Below are 19,370 nucleotides of genomic sequence, written 5' to 3'. Positions count from 1 at the left end.
CCCCCCGACCCCCCCAGACCACCCAGACCCCCGATCACCTGCCCAGCCCTCCTTGCCCTTGTGATGTGCAGCCTGCCCGAGAGCCTCAGCACGGACCCCCTGTGCCCCCCGTGTCCCATAACCCTCCAATGCCCCCCGTGCCCCTCTCACCCCCAGACCCCCTGTGCCCAACCACGCTCCCCTGGCCCCCCGTGCCCCCCGACCCACCGTGCCCTCTCGCTGGCGGCGCAGCGCTGCACGTTGGAGAGCTGCCCCAGGCAGAAGCGGGCCCCCCCCGAGGGGTCCACGTAGCCGTCCACCACCACGGTGGGGCAGCTCGAGGGCACCTTGAAGATCTCCCCCACCTGCACGTCCTGCTCGAAGTAGGCGATGGAGCACCAGAACTCCGGCCCTGCACGGGGGGCACGTGGATTTTAGGGGGGGTCACGGCACCCGTGGGTGCTAAGGAGGGTGGGGGGCACTCACCAGGGTGGGTGGACACGGGGGGCTGGAGCACGGGGGGCCCTGCGAGGGGCAGAGAGGGGGTCAGCACACTGAAGAGCCCCCCAGCCCTCGCCCAGTGCCCCCCAAACCTACAGCAGTGGTTGGGGTGGTGCTGGGGGGGCTGCGGGTGGCTCTGGCTGCCGGGGTGCTGTGCTGGGGGGGGCTGCGACCCCCCCAGACTCGGGGTGTAGATGGTGGCACTGCTCCAGCTCAGCGGTGAACCTGCAGGGGGACACAGGGAGACATAAGGAGGGTCCCCCCCAAGGGGGTGGGGGGCAGTGGGGGACCCCCATACTCACCGTGGTGGGGTGGTTTGGGGTACCCGTTCTGCGGGGGGGGCTGTGCCAGGGGGTCCTCGGGGTGGAGCAGGGGGTCCTGAGGGGTCGCTGTGGGGGGAATATGGGGTGGGGGGCTCAGGGTGATGCCCCCGGGGCACTGGGGAGGGCGGGAGACCATGGGGGGCACGGGGATGCCCCCCAGCTGCGGGGGGCTGGGCTGGCTCCGGGGGGGCTCCCCGCCGGCCCCGGGCCGGGGTCTCACCTGCGCTCTGGATGCTCAGACCTGAGGGACAGGCGGGGAGGGGGATTAGGGGTGCTGGTGACCCCCCCGGGCGAGCCCCCCGCCCGGGGGTCCCGGCTCACCGCTGCCGGGGGTCCCCACGCGCTCGTAGTGGTAGGGGTTGACACAGACGCTGTCGCACTTGAGGTCGAAGGCGAACTGGCAGAATTTGACGGGTTTCAGCTCGTTCTTGTGCAGGTCGGGCCAGCGCCAGAGCCGGGCGTAGATGACGTGGGGGAAGCCCTTCCTGCCGGCCACCTGCACCGGGGGGGGGACACAAGGGGGAATGAGGGGCTGTGTCCCCTCCCCAGGGTGACAACAGTGGGATCCTCCCCAGGGTGACAACAACGGGATCTCCATACACAAGGGGGAATGAGGGGCTGTGTCCCCTCCCCAGGGTGACAACAGCGGGGTTCTCCCCAGGGTGACAACACCAGGATCCCCCCCATGGTGACAACACTGGAATCCCCCCAAGCCCAAACACGGGGATCCCCCCCAAGACCCCACACCAGGATCCCCCCCAGGGTGACAACACCAGGATCCCCCCCATGGTGACAACACTGGAATCCCCCCAAGCCCAAACACGGGGATCCCCCCCAAGACCCCACACCAGGATCCCCGGCTGCAGACACAACAAACCCCGGCCGCCCCCGCTCCCCCCGGCCCGAGGCTGCCAGACACTGACTCACCGGGCCGGGCGGCGCGGGGGAAGCCGCGGAGGGGAGGGGGCTGCGGGCAGGGGGATCCAGCCCAGCGCGCGGAGGGCGCTCACGGGGCACCCCCTAAACTGGGGAGGGTCTACCTGTGCCCCCCCATGCCGCGGTACCTGGAGCCGCCCGTCCAGGGTGCGCTGCACGGTGACACACTGGCCGGGCTGCGCCCCGCCGGAGGTGACAGCGGCCACCAGCGCGTCCAGCTCGTCCCTCTTCTCCTTCAGCTTCCTGAGCAGGCTCTGGATGGCGCGGCGGGCGAAGGCCTCGCTGTCCCCTCCCTGCCGGTGGCACAGCAGGCTGTGCACGATGCCGGGGCCGCTGTCGCTGCCCAGGGACATGGCGCTGCGGCCCTGCAAGGCACGGCGTGTCCCTGCGTGTCACCCTGCTGCAGGGCACACCGAGCCGAGGGACGCGTGTGGCACTCTCCAGGTGACAAAGCCATCTGTCACCCAAAGTCTGGGCGCTGTGGTCCCTGGCTGATGGCACGACCTGAGTTTGTGCCCAGCTTGGGGAAGGGGTGAGGTGGCAGGACACATTCGGGGTGTCCCCAGCTCCCCATAATGGCAGAGCCAGAGCTGCATGGTGGCATCAGGCTCGGGGACAGCGGTGTCCCCAGGCTGGCGTGCCCGGTGCCACGGGGACAGACCGGCTCCGGCAGCCGCCGCCGAGGCCAGACTAAACAGAGCCCAGCCTGGCGCCGCTCCTTAACCCCTCTCTCTCCCCGGCTTCTCCTTTTCCTGCCTCCCTGCCAGACCCTGCTCACGCCAGAGCCTGGATGCAGCGCTCCAGAGCCCTGGAAAATCCCTGGGATGGCGGCAGACACAACAAACCGCGGCTCCCTGCTCCTTATCTGGGACCGCGAGGGAGCCTGCGTGTCCTGCCAGCACCCCCGCGTGTCCCCCTGTGCCCGGCTCCTCCAAGCATGGGGACACTTCCAGGGATGCTGAGGGACCCCAGCGACCCCCCGTGCTGGGGGTACGACCCTCAGCCCCCCGCCGGGTTCATCCCGGGGGTCTCAGCCCTGCCCCTGCCCGTTCTCTGCCTCATGTTTTGGGGCAGTGGAAGAGGGATCTGGGGTGCTGCTCCCCACCCCAGCTCCAGCATCCCAAGGCAGCTCCAGGGAAGCCTGGAAGGGTCGGAGTCAACCCTGTCCCTGTGCAGAGCTCAGGTTTGGGGCAAGCTGGGCTCAGTGGGGCCAGACCCTCACCCCACATCTCCCTGCCAGAACCCCCGGCTGATCCCTGTCCCGAGTCCCAAAGCTGGTCCTAGGGATGTCCCTGGGGCACCACGGGGCACGGGAAGGCGACAGGGACGGCGCAGGGGTTCTGAGGGGTGACAGGCTTCAAGGAGGGGGCACAGCGGGGACCCGCAGGGGATGGCTCGGGCTCCACTCACCTCCCCTCAGCGTCACTGGCGGCCCGGCTCCCGCCGCATCTCCTCCGGTCCAGGGTGCTGCTGCCGAGCCTGCAGCCCCCTGCCCTGTTCTGAGCCCTCTGTCCTGTCCTGAGCCCCCTGTCCTGCTCTGAGCCCCCTGTCCTGCTCTGAGACCCCCGCCTTTCCCTCAGCCCCTGCCTTTCCCTCAGCCCGACCTGTCCTGAGCCCTCACTCAGCCCTTCCCCTCAGCCCTGCCTTCCCCTCAGCCCCTTCCTTCCCCCTCAGCCTCTGCCTTTCCCCGAGCCCCCTGCCCTGCCCTCAGCCCCTGCCTTCCCCTCAGCCTCTACCCTTTTCTCCCACCCTCAGCCCTTTCCCTCAGCCCCCTGCCCTGCCCTCAGATCCCTGCCTTCCCCTCAGCCCCTGCCCTCCCCTCAGCCTCCCGCCCTTTTCTCCCACCCTCAGTCCTCTGCCCTTCCCTCAGCCCCTTCCTCCTGCCCTCAGCCGCATCCTGCTTCTGTCAGCCCTTTCCCTCAGCCTCCCCTGCCTTCTGTGAGTCCTCTCCTCCTCCTCCCAGCCCTCTCCTCCTCCTCCCGGCCCTCTCCCCGGTCCCGTTCCCAACTCCGTCCCTACAATAACAAAAGGAGCGGCCGGAGCGCGTGAGGCGCCGCCGCGCCGCAGCCAATGGCAGCGCCCGTGACAGCCGGGCCTCGCCCCGCCAGCCAATCGCGGCCGCGCTTTCACGGCGAGAGCCCCCAGACGGGCCCCGCCCCCGGCGCCGCCGGGCCCCGCTCCCACCGGGAATACCGCGCGTCCGGCCCCGGTTATAGCCCGGGAATACCGCGGGTCCTGATCCCGGTCCTGCTCCCACCGGGAATACCGCGGGTCCGGCACCGGTTATAGCCCGGGAATACCGCGGGTCCTGATCCCGGTCCTGCTTCCACCGGGAGCGCCGTGGGTCCGGCGCCGGTCCGGCTCCCACCGGGAATACCGCGGGTCCCGTTCCCGGTTATACCCCGGGAATACCGCGGGTCCGGCCCCGGTTATAGCCCGGGAATACCGCGGGTCCTGATCCCGGTCCGGCTCCCACCGGGAGCGCCGCGGGTCCGGCCCCGCTCCTACCGGGAATGCCGCGGGTCCGGCCCCGCTCCCACCGGGAACGCCGCGGGTCCCGTTCCCGGTTATACCTCGGGAATGCCGCGGGTCCCGTTCCCGGTTATACCCCGGGAACGCTGCGGGTCCCGTTCCCGGTTATTCCTCGGGAATGCCGCGGGTCCCGTTCCCGGTTATCCCCCGGAACGCTGCATGGGAGGGGTGGGTGATAAAAGCACAGACCCCTCAGTCACACTGGGTTTCCAAAATTCGTCTTTTTTTTTTTGGAAAAATGGTGGATTTTGGAGCCAGTTCTGGAACAGAGGCATTTCCACTTCACCGTCCTGGCTGAATTTTCTGTCCCTGCCTCTCATCTCTTTAAACAAACACTTGAACCACACAGAAACACCAAAAGAACTTCAACCTCCCAAAATCCACTAAAACAGGGAAGTTTTCCACCTGGCCCAACCCCACGGGGATTTTTGGTGCAGAATAAAAAGGATTTGGGAAAAGAACAACAGCCAAAGTCAGGCTCTTCCTGCTGGGAAGGCTGGATTTGGCTTCAGGGGGGTTAAACTCCAGCTGGGAATGTGGCTATCCCAAAATGTACAAGGGGATCCCAAAGATCTAACAAACTCATCCCAAAACCCAATAAACTCATCCCAAAACCCAACAAACCATCCCGAAACTCAACAAACCATCCCAAAACCCAACAAACCCATCCCAAAACCCAACAAACCCATTCAAAAACCCTACAAACCCATCCCGAAACGCAACAAACCATCCCAAAACCCAACAAACCATCCCAAAACCCAACAAACCCATCCCCAACCCAACAAACCATCCCAAAACTCAACAGACCATCTGAAAACTCAACAGACCAATCCCAAAACCCAACAAACTCATCCCAAAACCCAACCAGAGCTCCAGAGGCACACAGAGAGCTGGTCCCCCAGGCAGGGGCGCACCCCTGGCGCTGCCACCAGCAGATCCTCCACAGCAGATCCATCCCATCCGCGTTTCCTCAGGGAAAAACCACCAAAAAGCTCCGCGGAAAAGAACAATCCAAAAAAAGTTTAATACAACAGAGAGTATCAAAACATCGAAGAACACACTAAGTCGGAATTTCCCATCGGGGGCCCCCGACGGAACGAGCTCCCCCCGGCAGTCCCGGCCCCTCAGTCGGTGGCCTCGGGATCCGTCTGTGCCATGTACGCGTCCAGCTCGGCGTCCAGGTGTCCCTTGGTCTTGGACATGTAGGCGTCCAGCTGGTTGTCCAGCTGCTCCTTGGTGAGCGCGGGGCGCGCCGAGCCTCTGCCGCGGCCCCGGCCTCTGCCGCGCCCGCCGAAGCCGCCCCGGCCGCGCCCGGCCATGCCGCGCCCTGCGGGGCACACAAACCCTCACTGCCTGCGTCCCGGCGCCTCCTGACCCAGCTCCTTCTCATCACGCGGAGAATTTTAGAACTTCCTGAGGATTCCTCCAGTCTAACACCAATTTCTGTTACTCTTATATTTTATGCTAGGATTTTTCCCTCTTGAGGAGCTAGGAGCCTCAAGAAAAGAATGTAAGCAGTAACTACCTGCTGCTGTGGAATGCAACAAGTGCATGTTGGTTGTTTTTAATTAAAAGCCAATCACAGATGCGGCTAAATTAGACTCTGAGAGTCACAAGATTTTGTTTTTCTATTCTTGTTTTTTCAAGCTTTCTGATAATCTTTTCCTCTCTTTTAGTATAGTTTTAATGTAATATTTTAATATATATAACAAACCAGTCTTCTGAGAAACATAAAATTAAACCTCACATCTCCACACGTGAAGAATTCCCAGCAATATGGCTCCTGGGTTTCCCCTCCCACCCTGCTGAGCTTCAGTTTTAAAACAACCAGCTCTTGGATAAACGGTTTGAATTCCAGGCTTGGAATTCTTGGGGTTTAAGGACGGGAGGATCCCAGCTGGATTGTTGCAGTCACTCACCTCTGCCGCCGATCCCTCCCCGGCCCATGGCGCCCCGGCCCAGGCCGCCTCTTCCCGGGCCGCCGCGGCCCCTGATGCCGCCCCTCCGCAGGCCCATCCGGGGGGCAATCCCTCTCCCGCCGCGCAGCAGGCCTTGACCTTCAGCGGGGAAACCACAAAAACGGGATTTCAGCGCGGAGAACGGCGCGCGAGGGGGACGGGGGCACGGCAGGGCACTGACCTCGGAGCGCCACCCCTCCTCGGATCATGGCGCGGGCGCCGCGGCCCCGCAGGGCCCCCCGGGGCAGCCCCCGCTGGCCCAGGGCCAGCCCGCGGCCCCCCAGGGCTCCTCGGGCCAGCGTCCCCGCCGGCCGGCCCAGCCGCGCCTGGATGTTGCTCTTGCCGAGGCGTTGCTTCAAGCTCTTCTGGAAGAGAAGATTTGGGGGGGACAGGAGTCATGCAGCAATCTGGGATTGGGGACACAGCGGGGACACAACAGGACGTGTTCCGAGTGCTGGGGTTGTGCCTGGAGTCCAGGCCTGCATTCCCAATCTGCCAGCACGGGAGCTGGCCCCGCTGCTCCTCGGGGGAAAAGCACCACAGCAGCGGCTCCCGAGGGAGGGTGGGATTTTGGGGACTGTGAGGTGAAGCACTCGGACCCCGGGATGAGCCTTTTCTCTGGAAAAATAGAGAGGAGACATCAACAGCCAGCACCCGACACCCCCACCGACAACCAGGGAATGACAGCGTGTCACTGAGCTGAGGTACAAAGTGGCATTTGCTGCCAGTCCCTCCCAGGTATCTCATTTTTAAGATCATGGAATGCTCTGAGCTGGGAGGGATCCATCAGGATCATCCAGGCCAACTCCTGCCCCTGCACAGACACCCCAAAATCTCACCCTGTACATCCCTGGGAACAGCTCCTGGAGCTCTGGCAGCACCAGGGCCGTGCCCATTCCCTGGGGAGCCTGGGCCTTTCCCTAAAATCCCTCCTGAACCTCCCCTGGCACAGCTCCAGGCATTCCTGGATCCTGTCCCTGTCCCAGGGAGCAGAGATCAGAGCTGCAGATCCCTGAGTCTCCTCAGCTCCAGCTGGACACACCAGGTGCCCTCAGCCACTCCTCACGTGGCCCTTCCAGACCCTTCTCCATCCTCGTGTCCCTCCTCTGCACACTCTCCAACACCTTTTTTACACAATTCCCAAAGCCTCCAGGTTGGAAAAGACTTCCCAGACCACAGAGTCCAATCTCCACCTTGTGCCCAGCTCAGGGCACTGAGTGCCACATCCAGGCTTTCCCTGGACACCTCCAGGGATGGCAACTCCAGAATTCCCTGGGCAGCCCCTGCCAAGGCCTGACCACCCTTCCCAGGAAAAAACTCCTGCTGTGTCCAACCCAAGCCTCCTGTCAGGGAGATGTGGAGAGCCACAAGGTCCCCCCCGAGTCTCCTTTCCTCCAGCACACTCACCCTCCATCCCCTTCCCTTCTCTGGCCTCTTTCTCTCTCCGGAGCTGTTTTTTCCACATCCTGCAAGGCCCAAATCCTCTTTCCCCTCACCTGTTTGAGCTTCAGAGCGGCCTGCACAGACGGTCTGTTCTCCATCTGCTGGGCCAGACGTCTGTTTCGAGCGCTGGCCAGCTGCTGCTGCTGCATGGTGGCCCGGATATTCACCGGCATCGGCTGTTTGTTCTTCAGCATGTTAGTGAAGCTTCAAGGTCGAATAAAACGGGGTTTAATTAAAGCTTAAAACACACAATTATCGGCATTTCACGGTGCTCGAGTGGGGCTCCAGCTCCCATGAACCTTATGCAAAGAGTGGCACTTATGGGATTACGGATCCCTCGCTGGCCGCGAGGCCCGGAGAGGCAGGAATGAGGTGGAAGTTTTCAGTGGGAATGAGAAAGCCGGAGGTTAGTGGGTTTAGAGATGGCAGAAGGGGTGACAACCAGCAGGAAGCGGGGATGGTCGTGACAGGGTGGGCGAGAAACAGGACAGCAAAAGCCAAATCAACCCCCAAAAAATCTGGGAAAAGCATCAAAATTCCAGGCCAGGAGGTAGGTTGGGAAGATGCCATGCTCGGTGTCCTCCGGCGCCAGGTTGGAAGGGATCATCTTAAAGCCTTTTCCAACCTTAGCAGTTCCATGATTGTACAAAATTCCACCACCCAGAGCATCTCCTGAATGCCACCCAGCTGCTCTCCTGAAACGAGGCCACTTGGGAATTTACGTGGTGTTTTAATTTCTCCATCGCAGAGCGAACACGCAGCGAGGTGGTAAATAAAGCTCCTGAGCAGCACGCCGGGAGCTGGTGAGCAAAATCCACCCCCTCAAAACGAGGAGTTTGGGCTGCCAGGGAGGGAAGGAGCCAGCAAGGTGTCCCTGAGCTCGGGCCACACCTCCCTGCAGTGCAGAAGCTGCCCCATCCCAGCGTGTTGAACCCCAAAGTGCTCAGCGGGAGAGCGGGACACCCGTTAGTCACCACAGAGGAGCCACACATGGAAAAACCCAGCGGAATGACCCACGGGAAGAGCTCGAGGACAGAGAGAGATGGAGGTGAAGCCAAAGCTGTTGCCTCTTACAAGACCCAGAAGGGCCTTCGGGCCGGTTCCGAGGCCGCCGCCGGCCTCTTACAGAGCCCACCCGGGCAGGCGGGACCCTCGGGCGCGGCAGCAGAGCCAAAATACCAATGTCAAAACATGTGGGAGAGACAGGGAGGGTGTGAGGTTGGTCTCTGCTCTTACAACACATCCCACCGGATTTACGAGGCGAATCAACACTAAAAGACACGGAGAAATCCCTCCGGGATTTTTTTGGCCCTTTTAACCTTGCGTGCCGCAGGGGTCGGAGGGTAAGGCGGGCGCGTGGAGGGCGCCCGCTCGCCGGACGAGGTTAAAAGAGGGCGGAAACCACGGTGGGTTTTGGATTTTTGGATAGTGAGAATTAAGTAAAAAATAAAAAAATTATATATGATTTCTTAGGAGCTGAAGGTGCCGTTGTTGGCTTCCTCACCGCTCGTTCAGAGACATCTTGGTGGTGCTCTTTAGCACGACCTTCGGTGCTGACTGTGCAGCCATCTTCAGAGAATCTGCAAAAAACAGGCCCCAAAAGGGAAAAATTAGACATTTCTTACACATTTGTACCACTAAATACTAAAAATCCCTTCTGCTCTGCCTCCCCAAGGGGAGGAAATCAAGATTAAGGCAGGTTATGTGCAATATATTCATTTTTTTCTCAGTGATTTTTTAGCCCTCTGCCAGGATTTTTCAGTTCTGATGCTGGGATTTTTAATGTTTTTTAGTCCTCTCCCAGTTTTAATAAATCAGGGAGTTCCTTTATTTCTCCCTTGCCAAAAATTTATCTTTTTACAGTGAATGCTTCAGCAAAATTAGGAGGAATAATTTAAAAATTCAGGAGCAAGATGGAAACCAAATGCCATCTTCAGAGCAAAGATGCAAACCAAAACCCAAGACATCAAATTAATACAATTATTACATATTTACAAGATTAAGTATTAAACAACCTCTGTTCTCTGTGGATAGAACTAAAAGTGAGGCAAGTATATTTATGTATTTTTAATGTTTTCTCGCCCTCTACCAGATTTAATAAATATTTTTTATTAAATAAAATATTTTAATTTACCTTTAGTAAAAATTTATCTTTTTACAGTGAACACCTTATCGGTTTTTTGAGTAATAACACAAAAAAACCCAGCTGTAAATAGCACACAAACGCTTTTAGCAAGTGACACCTCCACATTTCCCATGTTCTTAGCATGGCCAAGGTGCAAACCCCAATTTTAAGGGCCCAGGAAATAAAATTTGGAATAAAAATCCAAGATGATGCTACAAAAGCATCATATCCTTTAAAAACATGGAGGTTCCACCTCCCTCAGGGCAAGGATTTCAATCCCCCCCAGTGCTGGATGCTACAGAAACACGCTGAGTTCCAAGCTCCGATCTCTGCAGATCGATTTATTAATTAATTTATAATTAGCAGCAAATTTAACGGGTGGATGACGGCCGGGATGCGCTCACTTTATAACACCCTCAAAAAACCGCTTTATTGACAGGATTTACACCCAAAAGTAGAGACAACATAAAGCCTTATTCCTGCTTTAAATTATTTCAAATAATTTTATTTTAATATAGAGCAGCTTTTTCAATTTCAAGTGGTTCTTAAAGCGTTTTTCATCCTGAGGGGAAAAAAAAAAAACCAGCTCCGCCCCCCTCAGGCCCGGCTCCGGAGCAGGGACAGGGGGAAAAGCCCCGGGCCTGAGGGGGCCCCCGGGGCCATGAGGGGACCCCCGGGCCATGAGGGGACCCCCGGGCCCTCAGGGGCCCCTCCCGGCGCCCCGCCCCCGCGCAGCCGGGCCGGTCACTCACCGAAGCACACGGTCGCCAGGTCTCCGGTGAGCTCCGGCGGGCGGGCGGGTGAGTGCGGGGCCGGTGTGGGGCCGGCGCGGGGCCGGGGCTGGCGTTGAGCTCCGCCCGCTCCCGCCGCCGCCGCCGCTTCTCCCTCAGCCGCCCGCGACAAAATGGCGCCGGCACCGCTCCCGCCCCCGCCGAAATGGCGGCCGCGCTCTCGGCCACGCCCCCTGCTGCGCGAGCTCCCCCCCTCGGTGGGCGGTGGTTGGTGCAGCCGCGGAGGGGGCGGGGAAAGGGGCGGGGCAAAAGGGAGGCGGGAGCGTTCTGGCGGGAATCGGGGCGGAGTCCTGGTGACGTCATAGAGAGCAGTGTCGTCATGGAACCGGCGCGGGATTGCCATGGAATTGTCATGGATCCGGCATGGAACCGTCACGGAGCCGTCAGGGAACTGCCATGGAATAGCCATGGAAGTGTCATGGACTCGTCATGGAATCATCATGGAACCATCACAGAACTGTTACGGAGCTGTCAGGGAACCGCCATGGAACTGTCATGAAACTGTCACGGAACTGTAATGGAACAGTCAGGGAACTGGCATGGAATCAGCACGGAACCATCATTGAACCGTCATGGAACCGCCACGGAACCATCATGGAATTGCCATGGAATCGTCATGGAACCGCCACGGAACCAGCATGGAACTGTCACGGAACAGTCACGGAACCGTCATGGAATCGCCATGGAATCGTCATGGAACCGCCACGGAACCAGCATGGAACTGTCATGGAACCATCATGGAACCAGCATGGAACTGTCATGGAACCGGCATGGAACCAGCATGGAACCGCCACAGGATCACCACAGAACCATGGGACCAGGGAATCATGGGGTCAAGGAGCCGTGGGGTCACGGATTTGTGGGATCACGGAGTCACGGGACGCTGGAACCCCCGAATCCCACGGAACTGTGGCGCTGTGAGTTCCGTGTCGGCTTCACCCGCTCCTCTGTCGCTTCCCGTGGAACCCTCACGGAACCCTGGAATTACGGAATCAGTGGAATGGTCCCGGAGCTGTTGGAAGGGACCTGTTGGTGTCCAGCCCTGGCTCTGCCGTGTCCCGCGTGTCCCTGGGAACGCTGCCCAGCTCCCCCGGCCCCCTCCCGTGTCCCACCACCCCGATCCTCACCGGCGTGGCGGGCGGACGATGGCGCTGGCGGCCCTGCTGGGGCCCTTGGCCTCCCGGTGGATCCCAACCGGTTCCTCCGGCCCCGCGGGCGCGGTGCCGGCGCCGCCGGAGCCACGTGCGGCGAGTCCCGGCCTGTCACCCGCTGCTCCCGGGGTCACCGTGCCCTGGGCGGATGGGTGGGCCCCGGGGTGGGTCCCGGGGTGGATCCGGGGTGGATAACGGGGTGAATCCCAGGAAGAACCAAGGGTGGATCCCGGGGTGGATCCGGGGTGGATAACGGGGTGGATCCTGGAGTGGATCCTGGGGTGAATCCCAGGATGAATCAAGGGTGGATCCCAGGGTGGGTCCCGGGGTGGATAACGGGGTGGATAATGGGGTGGATCCCGGTGTAGATCCCAGGGTGGGTCCCGGGGTGGTTCCTGGGGTGGATCCCATGGTGGACCCCAGGATAGATACCAGGGTGGTTCCTGGGGTGGGCTCTGGGGTGGATCCCGGTATGGATCCCATATGGATCCCAGGGTGGTTCCTGGGGTGGGTCCCAGGGTGATTCCTGGCGTGGATCCCATATGCATCCCAGGGTAGATCCCAGGGTGGATCCTGGGGTGGATACCAGGGTAGATCCCAGTATGAATCCCATATGGATCCCAGTGTGGATCCCAGTGTAGATCCCAGGGTGGTTCCCAGTGTAGATCCCCGGGTGGTTCCCGGGGTGGATAACGGGGTGGATAATGGGGTGGATCCCGGTGTAGATCCCAGGGTGGGTCCCGGGGTGGTTCCTGGGGTGGATCCCATGGTGGACCCCAGGATAGATACCAGGGTGGTTCCTGGGGTGGGCTCTGGGGTGGATCCCAGTATGGATCCCATATGGATGCCAGGGTGGTTCCTGGGGTGGATCCCAGGGTAGATCCCAGGGTGGTTCCCAGTGTAGATCCCCGGGTGGTTCCTGGGGTGGATCCCAGGGTAGATCCCAGTGTGGATCCCAGGGTAGATCCCCGGGTGGTTCCTGGGGTGGATCCCAGGGTCATTCCTGGGGTGGATCCCAGGGTAGATCCCAGTGTGGATCCCCAGGTGGATCCAGGGCTGTCTCCAGGCCCTTGGGGTGACCCGGGCTGGCCTTTCCCCATCACCCCTCAGTGGGATATCCCCTGGGGGCCCTCGCAGGGGCAGGAATCCCGAGCGGAACGAAGGAGCTGACAACCCCCCTGGGGCAGGGTCGGTGCCTTTATTGTGCAGCTGGATCCCAGCAGGATCCCCTGGGAGTGCCGGGGAGCGGAGGCGGTGAGCTGGGGGGTGCCGGGGGGGCTCTGGACTTTGGGAACCCGCGCCCTGCTGCGGCAGGAGGGGCGTCAGGCGTTCTCCCAGAAGAAGGTGTTGCAGGCCACAGTCAGGGCGGCCACCAGGACCACGAATTCCTGGAAATCCACCTCCCCGTCGCCGTTCTCATCCAGGTCCTGCATGATCTTCTCCACGGCCCCCGCGTCCTTCTGGGTCTGGGGGGGCACAGGGTGAGCCCTGGGGCTGGGCAGCCGCCGTTCCCCCCCGGGAATGGGGAAAGGGAGACCCCCCAGGCGCCAAACTGGTCCCAGTTACCTCCAGGAAACATCCCAGCTCGCTCTGCAGCAGCTCCTTGAGCTCCTTCTTGCTCAGCTTGTACTTGTCCCCCTCCTTGCCCGAGTAGTGGTGGAAGACATTGATCAGGGTCTCCATGGCCCCTTCCAGCTGCGATCCCATGGCTGCGGCTGCGGGACCCCCAGCACGTCACCCTCCAGCCCCCCTGTCCCCAGCATCACCCACCCCCGGCCGTGACCCTGCCGAGCAGGACTGGGCGGTCTGGGGGGCTCCCAGGGGCTGGCCAGGGGGTCCCGAGGGGAGGTTTGGGGGGGGACAGAGTCACCTGTGCTCGCCTGAGCTCCCGGTGCTGCGAGTGCGCCCGCCCGGCCGGGCTGGGCACGTTAAATAAGCTCCAAGCCCCCTCCCTCCGGGAGGATCCGATACCGGGGCTGGGCAGCCCGGCTGGCACCGCCGGCCAGCCCCGCGGGGGCCGGGCGTGGGGGGCACAGCCCCCGCGATGCCCGCGGGCAGCGCCCCCAGAGCCCCCGGGCACGGCCGGGCTGACAGCGTCCCCTCAGGGGGGTCCCTTTAGTGCCCCTCGCCACCCCCAAGATGCGAAAAAATCGGGGACATTGGCAGGGCTGGGGGGGACAGCGGCGTGCCGGGCTGGGGACACCCCCCGGGGACCCCCGGGTGGCGGCGCTGGCCACGCCGTGACCCCGCGGTGGCACCGCGGGCATCCCCCATCTGTCAGCGCCGGCATCGGGGCCGCATCCCCGGGGCCGCGCCCGCGGCCAGCCCCGCTCCCGGCGCTGATAACGGGATCCGGTGTCCTCGGCCCGGCCGCGGGAGCCAGCGGGGCCCGGGGGGAGCCGCGGGGGTATCGGGTGACTCCCCGCGCTCTCAAAGGGCTCTTGTCCGCCTGAAAAGGCCCCACAATGCCGAGCCCCGCGTTGCTGCAGCAACGCCTCGGCCAAGAAACCGGAGCCCGAGCTGGCCCCGGGGATGCTGATAATCCCGAGGATCCCGTTACGGCCCCGGTCCGCGCGGGCTGGAGCCCGCAGCCTGCCCGGCTCCGGCATCCCCGGGGAGCTCAGCCCCCGAATTCCTCAGCCCCCGAATTCCTCAGCCCCCGGATCCCTGATCCCCCGAATTCCTGATCCCCCAAATGCTTCAGCCCCCGAATTCCCCAGCCCCCGAATTCCTGATCCCCTGAATTCCTCAGCCCGCAAATTCCTGATTCCCCAAAATCCTAATCCCCCAAATTCCTCATCCCCCAAGTTCCTCAGCCCCCAAATTCCTAATCCCCCAAATTCCTGATCTCCCAAATTCCTGATCCCCCGGATTCCTCAGCCCCTGAATTCCTCAGTCCCCAAGTTCTTCATCCCTCAAATTCTTCATCCCCCAAATTCCTCAGCCCTCAAATTCCTGATCCCCCAAATTCCTCAGCCCCCCTCTCTGGAACTCCCCCCTCCCAGGATTTGGGACCCCCTCCACCAGGAGCAGCATTTTCCCAAGCACCGGGTGCTGCCGGCTCCTCGTGCCGGCTTCCAGCCCTAATTAGGGGCTAATTACCTCCTGCAGCCTCTGCTCCCGCCTCCCGCCCTTCCTGCCCCCTGCCCGGGGACCCCAAACCCGGTGCTCCTGTGGGGCCGAGCCCCCTCCCCACTGCGCTGGGAATGGGGAAACCGGGGGGTCCTGGATGGATGTGGGGGTCCCCGGAGACACGGCCCCGATCCTGATGTGGGGCAGGGAGGGGGGCTCTGGATCCCGGGATCCTGAGCCTGGGGGCACCGGGAGGGGGCAAATCCTGAGATCCCGAGCCTGGGGGCTCCGGGAAGGGCAAATCCCGAGCCTGGGGGCTCCGGGAGGGGGCAAATCCCGGGATCCCGAGCCTGGGGGCTCTGGGAGGGGGCAAATCCCAAGATCCAGAGCCTGGGGGCTCCGGGAGGGGGCAAATCCCGGGATCCCGAGCCTGGGGGGCACCAGGAGGAGGAAAATCCCGGGATCCCGAGCCTGGGGGCTCCGGGAGGGGACAAATCCTGGGATCCCGAGCCTGGGGGCTCCAGGAGGAGGAAAATCCCGGGATCCCGAGCCTGGGGGCTCCGGGAGGGGCCCCGTGGCACTCACTGGCCGTGTCCCTGTCCCCGAGCAGCTCACAGCGGGCAGGATTCCGGGAGAGCCCGGAAACGCCACCGGGCCAGCAGCTGCTCGTGACAGGGACGGGCATTGCCCAAAAATAACCCCGAGCCCACTCCCTGCCAGGCAGGGACAGAGGGGACAGGGCCAGGCACTCCCAGCCCCCCAAACCCTCAGGGACAGCAGGACCGGGGTGCCCCAGGGTGAAGCCCAACACTGGGGGGTCCCGGGAGGGTCCCAGACCCTGCAGCCGGGGCAGAGCACGCCCAGCAGGGCTGGCAGATTCCCAGGAGCTCTTCCCGAAGCGGGAGCAGCGAGGGACATGCCAGGAGCTTTACACACAGCTTGGAACAGGTTCCAGCCACTGCGACTCCCCTGCTCCACTTTGACCCAGCTAAACCAGTTGCTCCAGTTCCCCGTGCCGGGCTGGGCCGATCTTGTCTCCCCATCCCATCACCGGGGCTCTGGAAGAGGCTTTTCCATCCCCGGGGTTTGGAAAGGGAGGAGCTGCAGTGGCGGGGCTGGGGACACCGCGGTGGCTTTGGGCACTCACGGTCCCCTCCAGCGAGCCCCGATGGGGCCAGCAGGGGCCACTGCCGGGCTGGGCACCGCGGTGGCCATCCCTAGTTGGGGTCCCCAACCCAGACAGGTTGTGGAGAACCCCGGGATGAGGATGTGGAAGTGGGCACTGACCCCCTGCACGCGGTCACCCTGTCACACCGGGTCCTGTGGTCCTGTATGGGCCAAATCCCTATATGGTCCCTGTCCCTAAATGGCCCAAGTCTCTATGGTCCCATCCCTATATGGCTCAAGTCCCTATATGGCCCTGTCTCTGTCCCTACATGGCCCAAGTCCCTACACGGTCCCTGTCCCTATATGACCCCCGTCCATGTCCTTATATGGCCCAAGTCCCTATATGGTCCCTGTCCCTAAATGGCCCAAGTTTCTATGGCCCTGTCCCTAAATGGCCCAAGACCCTATACAGTCCCTGTCCCTATATGACCCCCGTCCATGTCCCTATATGGCCCAAGTCCCTCCATGGTCCCAGTCCCTCCATGGCCCCAGTCCCTGTCCCTATATGGCCCCCATCCCACTCCCTCCATGGTCCCAGTCCCTCCATGGCCCCAGTCCCTCCATGGCCCCAGTCCCTCCACGGTCCCCTCCTGGCCGTGCCGGTGTCCCCAAGGCCAGGTCAGCACCCCCTTCCCATGGGGACGGTCCCAACGGGGATCCCAGACCTGGCTGTCCCTTCCCCTCCCGCTGTGGGGCCGCTGCCGCATGTGCCCCTTCCTCACCCCGAATTCCAGGGCCGGGCAGTCACGGGCCCGCCTGGCTCCGGGGCCGGTGATTCACCCCAAACCTGTCCCGGTCCCTGCCGGGCCTGACTCACCCGCCGCTTTCCCAAGAGGCCACCCCGGTGCCCTGACGTGGGGCTCGGTGACCGTCCCAGCCCCGTCCCCTCCGTCATCCCGGGGCCGGATGGGGCTGCAGGAAGCCAATTCCTGCCCCGTGAGCTGGTGTGACGGTTCTGGGGTGGGGACAGGGCCACCGTGGGAGCCTCCCTGTCCCCGCCAGCGTGTCAGGGCTCAGCACAAACCGTGATGGGGACGTTGTAGCGGGGACCCCCCTGCCCTCGGCCCCCAAAACACCGCTGGGGCTTTGGGACCCCAAATTCCCGCGTGTTGCTCGCTGTTTGTCACACCCGTGGGGACACTGGGGACAGTCCTGAGGCTGTGGCCAGGGTCCCCTCGGGGTCCCCGGGGGATTTGGGGTGCCCACAGGAACTCGTTCTGCCCGGTGGACAGGTGCCAGGGCTGCCATGTTATAAATACCCACTGATTAAAAGGGCCGTTCCAACCCCCTAATTAATTTGGATTAATTAATTTTTACAGAGCCCACTATTAATAGGGATGATGTCAGCGGGCGGCTGAGTCACAACTCTCACTCGGTGCGGGCCCAGCCGGGCCCTGGGTCGGTGACACTGCCCGAGCCAGGGATGTGACAGGGATGTCACCGGAATGTCACCGGGGCCCTGGGGTCACCTCAGTGTCCCCAGCTGGGGGTGGCACCTGCCCTGCACCCCCGGAATGGAGCTCAAAGTTTGCATTCAATCCTCTCGGAGATCTTTTCCAACCAAAACGATCCCGGCCCCGGGGATGTTTCTGTGCACGGCCCCGGTGATGCTCCAGCCCCGCGGTCCCGTCCTGTCCCCACCGGAGGTCCCCGGGCGGCGCCGCCGAGGCCGCGGCGAGTTCAGGCCGAGTTTGGTCCGGTGCCCAGGCGGGGAGGGAGCGGAGGGACGGACGGACCGACGGACGGCGGCGCCCGGGCGGTGACTGCGCGTCCGTCCGGCCGCATCAGGAAACCCAACACCGGCGCGGGGCGGACAAAGGCTGCGCTGTCCCCTCCTGCGGCGCGGGTATAAAAACACCTGAAAAGTCCCCAAAGCTCCCGAACCCCTCGAAACCTCCCGGGGACCGCGACCTGCCCGCAGCCTGCGGTAAGTGGGGCGTCGCTCCCCGCAGCTCCTGATGTCCCCCCTGTCCCCGCTCCGTCACCCCCGGGACCCGCGGCCCCTCCTGCACAAACCCCGGGACCCTCCTGAGCGCTGCGGGGCTGAGCTGGGCTGGGGAGGGGGCGAGGGACGCTCCGACCCCCTCTGGGCTCCTGTGCCTGCAGCCCCGGGCTAGCGGCGTGCCCGGTGCCATGGCCACGGCCGAGCCCACCGAGCCCACCGAGCCCGCCGAGCCCGCCGAGCTGACGGAGCTGGAGGCGGCCATCGAGCGCATCGTCACCGTGTTCATCACCTTCGCCGCCAAGGAGGGCAAGAAGGGCACGCTGACGGCCGGGGAGTTCAAGGAGCTGGTGAAGCTCCAGCTGCCCAACCTGATGAAGGTGAGGGGGGCAGCGGCAGCGCCGCGGGGTCCCCGGGGGTCCCCCCGAACCGCGGGGCCCCTCCCGGTGCCCTGGCGTTGGCAGCTTGATGCCCACGCCGGTCTCTGGGCACCCTCCCGTGTGCTCCCCGCAGGATGTGCCCTCCCTGGAGGAGAAGATGAGCGAGCTGGACGTGAACAACGACGAGGAGCTGAGGTTTGGCGAGTACTGGCGGCTGATCGGGGAGCTGGCCAAGGCCGTGCGCAGGGACAAAGCGGCCAAGAAGTGATGGAGACTCAAATAAAGAGGTTTCCCTGAGCCTGAGCATCCTGCTGTTCTTGCTGGAGGGCTCTGATTTGATCCCCCATCTCCTCCCACGCTGGGGACAGGCCCAGCCCCGGGCTGATGGCTTTGGGGTCACTCTGTGGCGCCGGGGCCATTCCCAAATTGCCCTGCTGCTGGTCTGGCTTTTGGGGTGCCACCCTGCGCCCCACAAACACCTTCCTGCCGCGCTGGGGGGGCGTGGGGGGCAGAGCTGTGGCTGTGGCCGGGGTGGGGCTCGGCAGATCCCGGCAGCGATGCCACCCTGGCCGCCAGCTCCATGGCAACCGTGCCCATCCTCTGAGGGTCTTGGGTGGCACGGGGGGGACACATCCAGCAGCACATCCCGGCGGGGGAACATCAGCGTTCGGACCCGGAATCCCGGTGCTCCGGGCCGGTGAAATCCCGCTCCGGGCCCGGTGCCGTTCCCACGCGGCCGAGCCGGGACGGGAACCGTCGGTGCGGCCGGGAAGGAGGCGTTTCCCGGCCCCACGCTGGCGCCGGGCCAGGCTCCCAAATGAGACGCCTTGCACCACGGAGCTCCCACTCACACCTCCCCGGTATAAAACCCCGGCCCGCCGCAGCCCGCGCACACCTGGGACAGCCCGTGCTGCAGGTAAGTGGCCCGGCCGCCCCACGGCGGGGCCGGGGGGGCTGCGCCCTCTGCTCCCACGCTCGGCTCTGCCACGACTTGCGAGGACGCCGGGGACGTGTCCCGGCAGCTCCAGCGCCGCATCCCGGGGCTCCTTCCTCGCCCTCCGCTCGGGGAT

General features: G+C 63.3%; 4 protein-coding genes across 10 annotated transcripts in view; 1 reads left to right on the top strand and 3 right to left on the bottom strand.

The window, feature by feature from the left end:
- Positions 1–3,385, bottom strand: part of LOC120501908 (mothers against decapentaplegic homolog 4-like) — a 4,646-nt gene extending 1,261 nt beyond the window's left edge. The window contains exons 1-7 of the mRNA XM_039708687.1: positions 3,150–3,385; positions 1,868–2,104; positions 1,125–1,299; positions 919–1,044; positions 783–869; positions 466–705; positions 208–391 (exon numbers count right to left, since the gene is read on the bottom strand). Of these exons, the coding sequence (XP_039564621.1) occupies positions 208–391; positions 466–705; positions 783–869; positions 919–1,044; positions 1,125–1,299; positions 1,868–2,092 (1,037 nt within the window). The 5' untranslated portion in view covers positions 2,093–2,104; positions 3,150–3,385. The remainder of the gene's footprint in view (positions 1–207; positions 392–465; positions 706–782; positions 870–918; positions 1,045–1,124; positions 1,300–1,867; positions 2,105–3,149) is intronic.
- Positions 3,386–5,054: 1,669 nt separating this feature from the next.
- On the bottom strand, positions 5,055–10,740 carry LOC120501867 (chromatin target of PRMT1). Of its 7 annotated transcripts, none has more exons than XM_039708633.1 (6): positions 10,550–10,739; positions 9,177–9,252; positions 7,726–7,876; positions 6,411–6,847; positions 6,191–6,328; positions 5,055–5,598 (listed from the first exon to the last, which is right to left on the bottom strand). In XM_039708633.1, exons 2-6 carry the CDS (start codon positions 9,239–9,241, stop codon positions 5,070–5,072), a joined length of 1,320 nt encoding a protein of 439 aa, XP_039564567.1. In that variant the 5' UTR covers positions 9,242–9,252; positions 10,550–10,739; the 3' UTR covers positions 5,055–5,069. The 7 variants fall into 7 exon arrangements, with proteins under 7 accessions (XP_039564567.1, XP_039564569.1, XP_039564572.1 ...); XM_039708638.1 differs by having other exon boundaries at positions 5,265–5,598; positions 6,411–6,591; positions 10,550–10,735; XM_039708637.1 differs by having other exon boundaries at positions 5,265–5,598; positions 6,411–6,594; positions 10,550–10,733.
- Positions 10,741–12,917: 2,177 nt separating this feature from the next.
- Positions 12,918–15,492, bottom strand: S100A1 (S100 calcium binding protein A1). Its single transcript, XM_039708667.1, has 3 exons — positions 15,397–15,492; positions 13,306–13,454; positions 12,918–13,205 (listed from the first exon to the last, which is right to left on the bottom strand). Exons 2-3 carry the CDS (start codon positions 13,444–13,446, stop codon positions 13,062–13,064), a joined length of 285 nt encoding a protein of 94 aa, XP_039564601.1. The 5' UTR covers positions 13,447–13,454; positions 15,397–15,492; the 3' UTR covers positions 12,918–13,061.
- A 1,833-nt stretch (positions 15,493–17,325) lies between these two features.
- S100A13 (S100 calcium binding protein A13) lies at positions 17,326–18,597 on the top strand. Its single transcript, XM_039708669.1, has 3 exons — positions 17,326–17,905; positions 18,085–18,300; positions 18,434–18,597. The coding sequence occupies exons 2-3, from the start codon at positions 18,112–18,114 to the stop codon at positions 18,566–18,568; spliced, it is 324 nt and encodes a 107-aa protein (XP_039564603.1). The 5' UTR covers positions 17,326–17,905; positions 18,085–18,111; the 3' UTR covers positions 18,569–18,597.
- The last annotated feature ends 773 nt before the right edge of the window (positions 18,598–19,370 follow it).

The sequence above is a fragment of the Passer montanus genome, unplaced genomic scaffold (genome assembly GCF_014805655.1).
Source record: "Passer montanus isolate IOZ18808 unplaced genomic scaffold, ASM1480565v1 scaffold209, whole genome shotgun sequence".
Lineage (NCBI taxonomy): Eukaryota > Metazoa > Chordata > Aves > Passeriformes > Passeridae > Passer > Passer montanus.
This window is presented reverse-complemented; position numbering and strand designations above follow the sequence as displayed.

Coding starts and splice junctions, on each gene's coding strand:
- LOC120501867 (XM_039708633.1), bottom strand. CDS start 9,241: ATGGCTGCACAGTCAGCACCGAAGGTCGTGCTAAAGAGCACCACCAAG. Junction 7,877..9,176: donor AAGATGTCTCTGAACGAGCG/GTGAGGAAGCCA, acceptor TCGACCTTGAAG/CTTCACTAACATGCTGAAGA. Junction 6,848..7,725: donor CCGCTCTGAAGCTCAAACAG/GTGAGGGGAAAG, acceptor CTATTTTTCCAG/AGAAAAGGCTCATCCCGGGG.
- S100A1 (XM_039708667.1), bottom strand. CDS start 13,446: ATGGGATCGCAGCTGGAAGGGGCCATGGAGACCCTGATCAATGTCTTC. Junction 13,206..13,305: donor AGCTGGGATGTTTCCTGGAG/GTAACTGGGACC, acceptor GTGCCCCCCCAG/ACCCAGAAGGACGCGGGGGC.
- S100A13 (XM_039708669.1), top strand. CDS start 18,112: ATGGCCACGGCCGAGCCCACCGAGCCCACCGAGCCCGCCGAGCCCGCC. Junction 18,301..18,433: donor AGCTGCCCAACCTGATGAAG/GTGAGGGGGGCA, acceptor TGCTCCCCGCAG/GATGTGCCCTCCCTGGAGGA.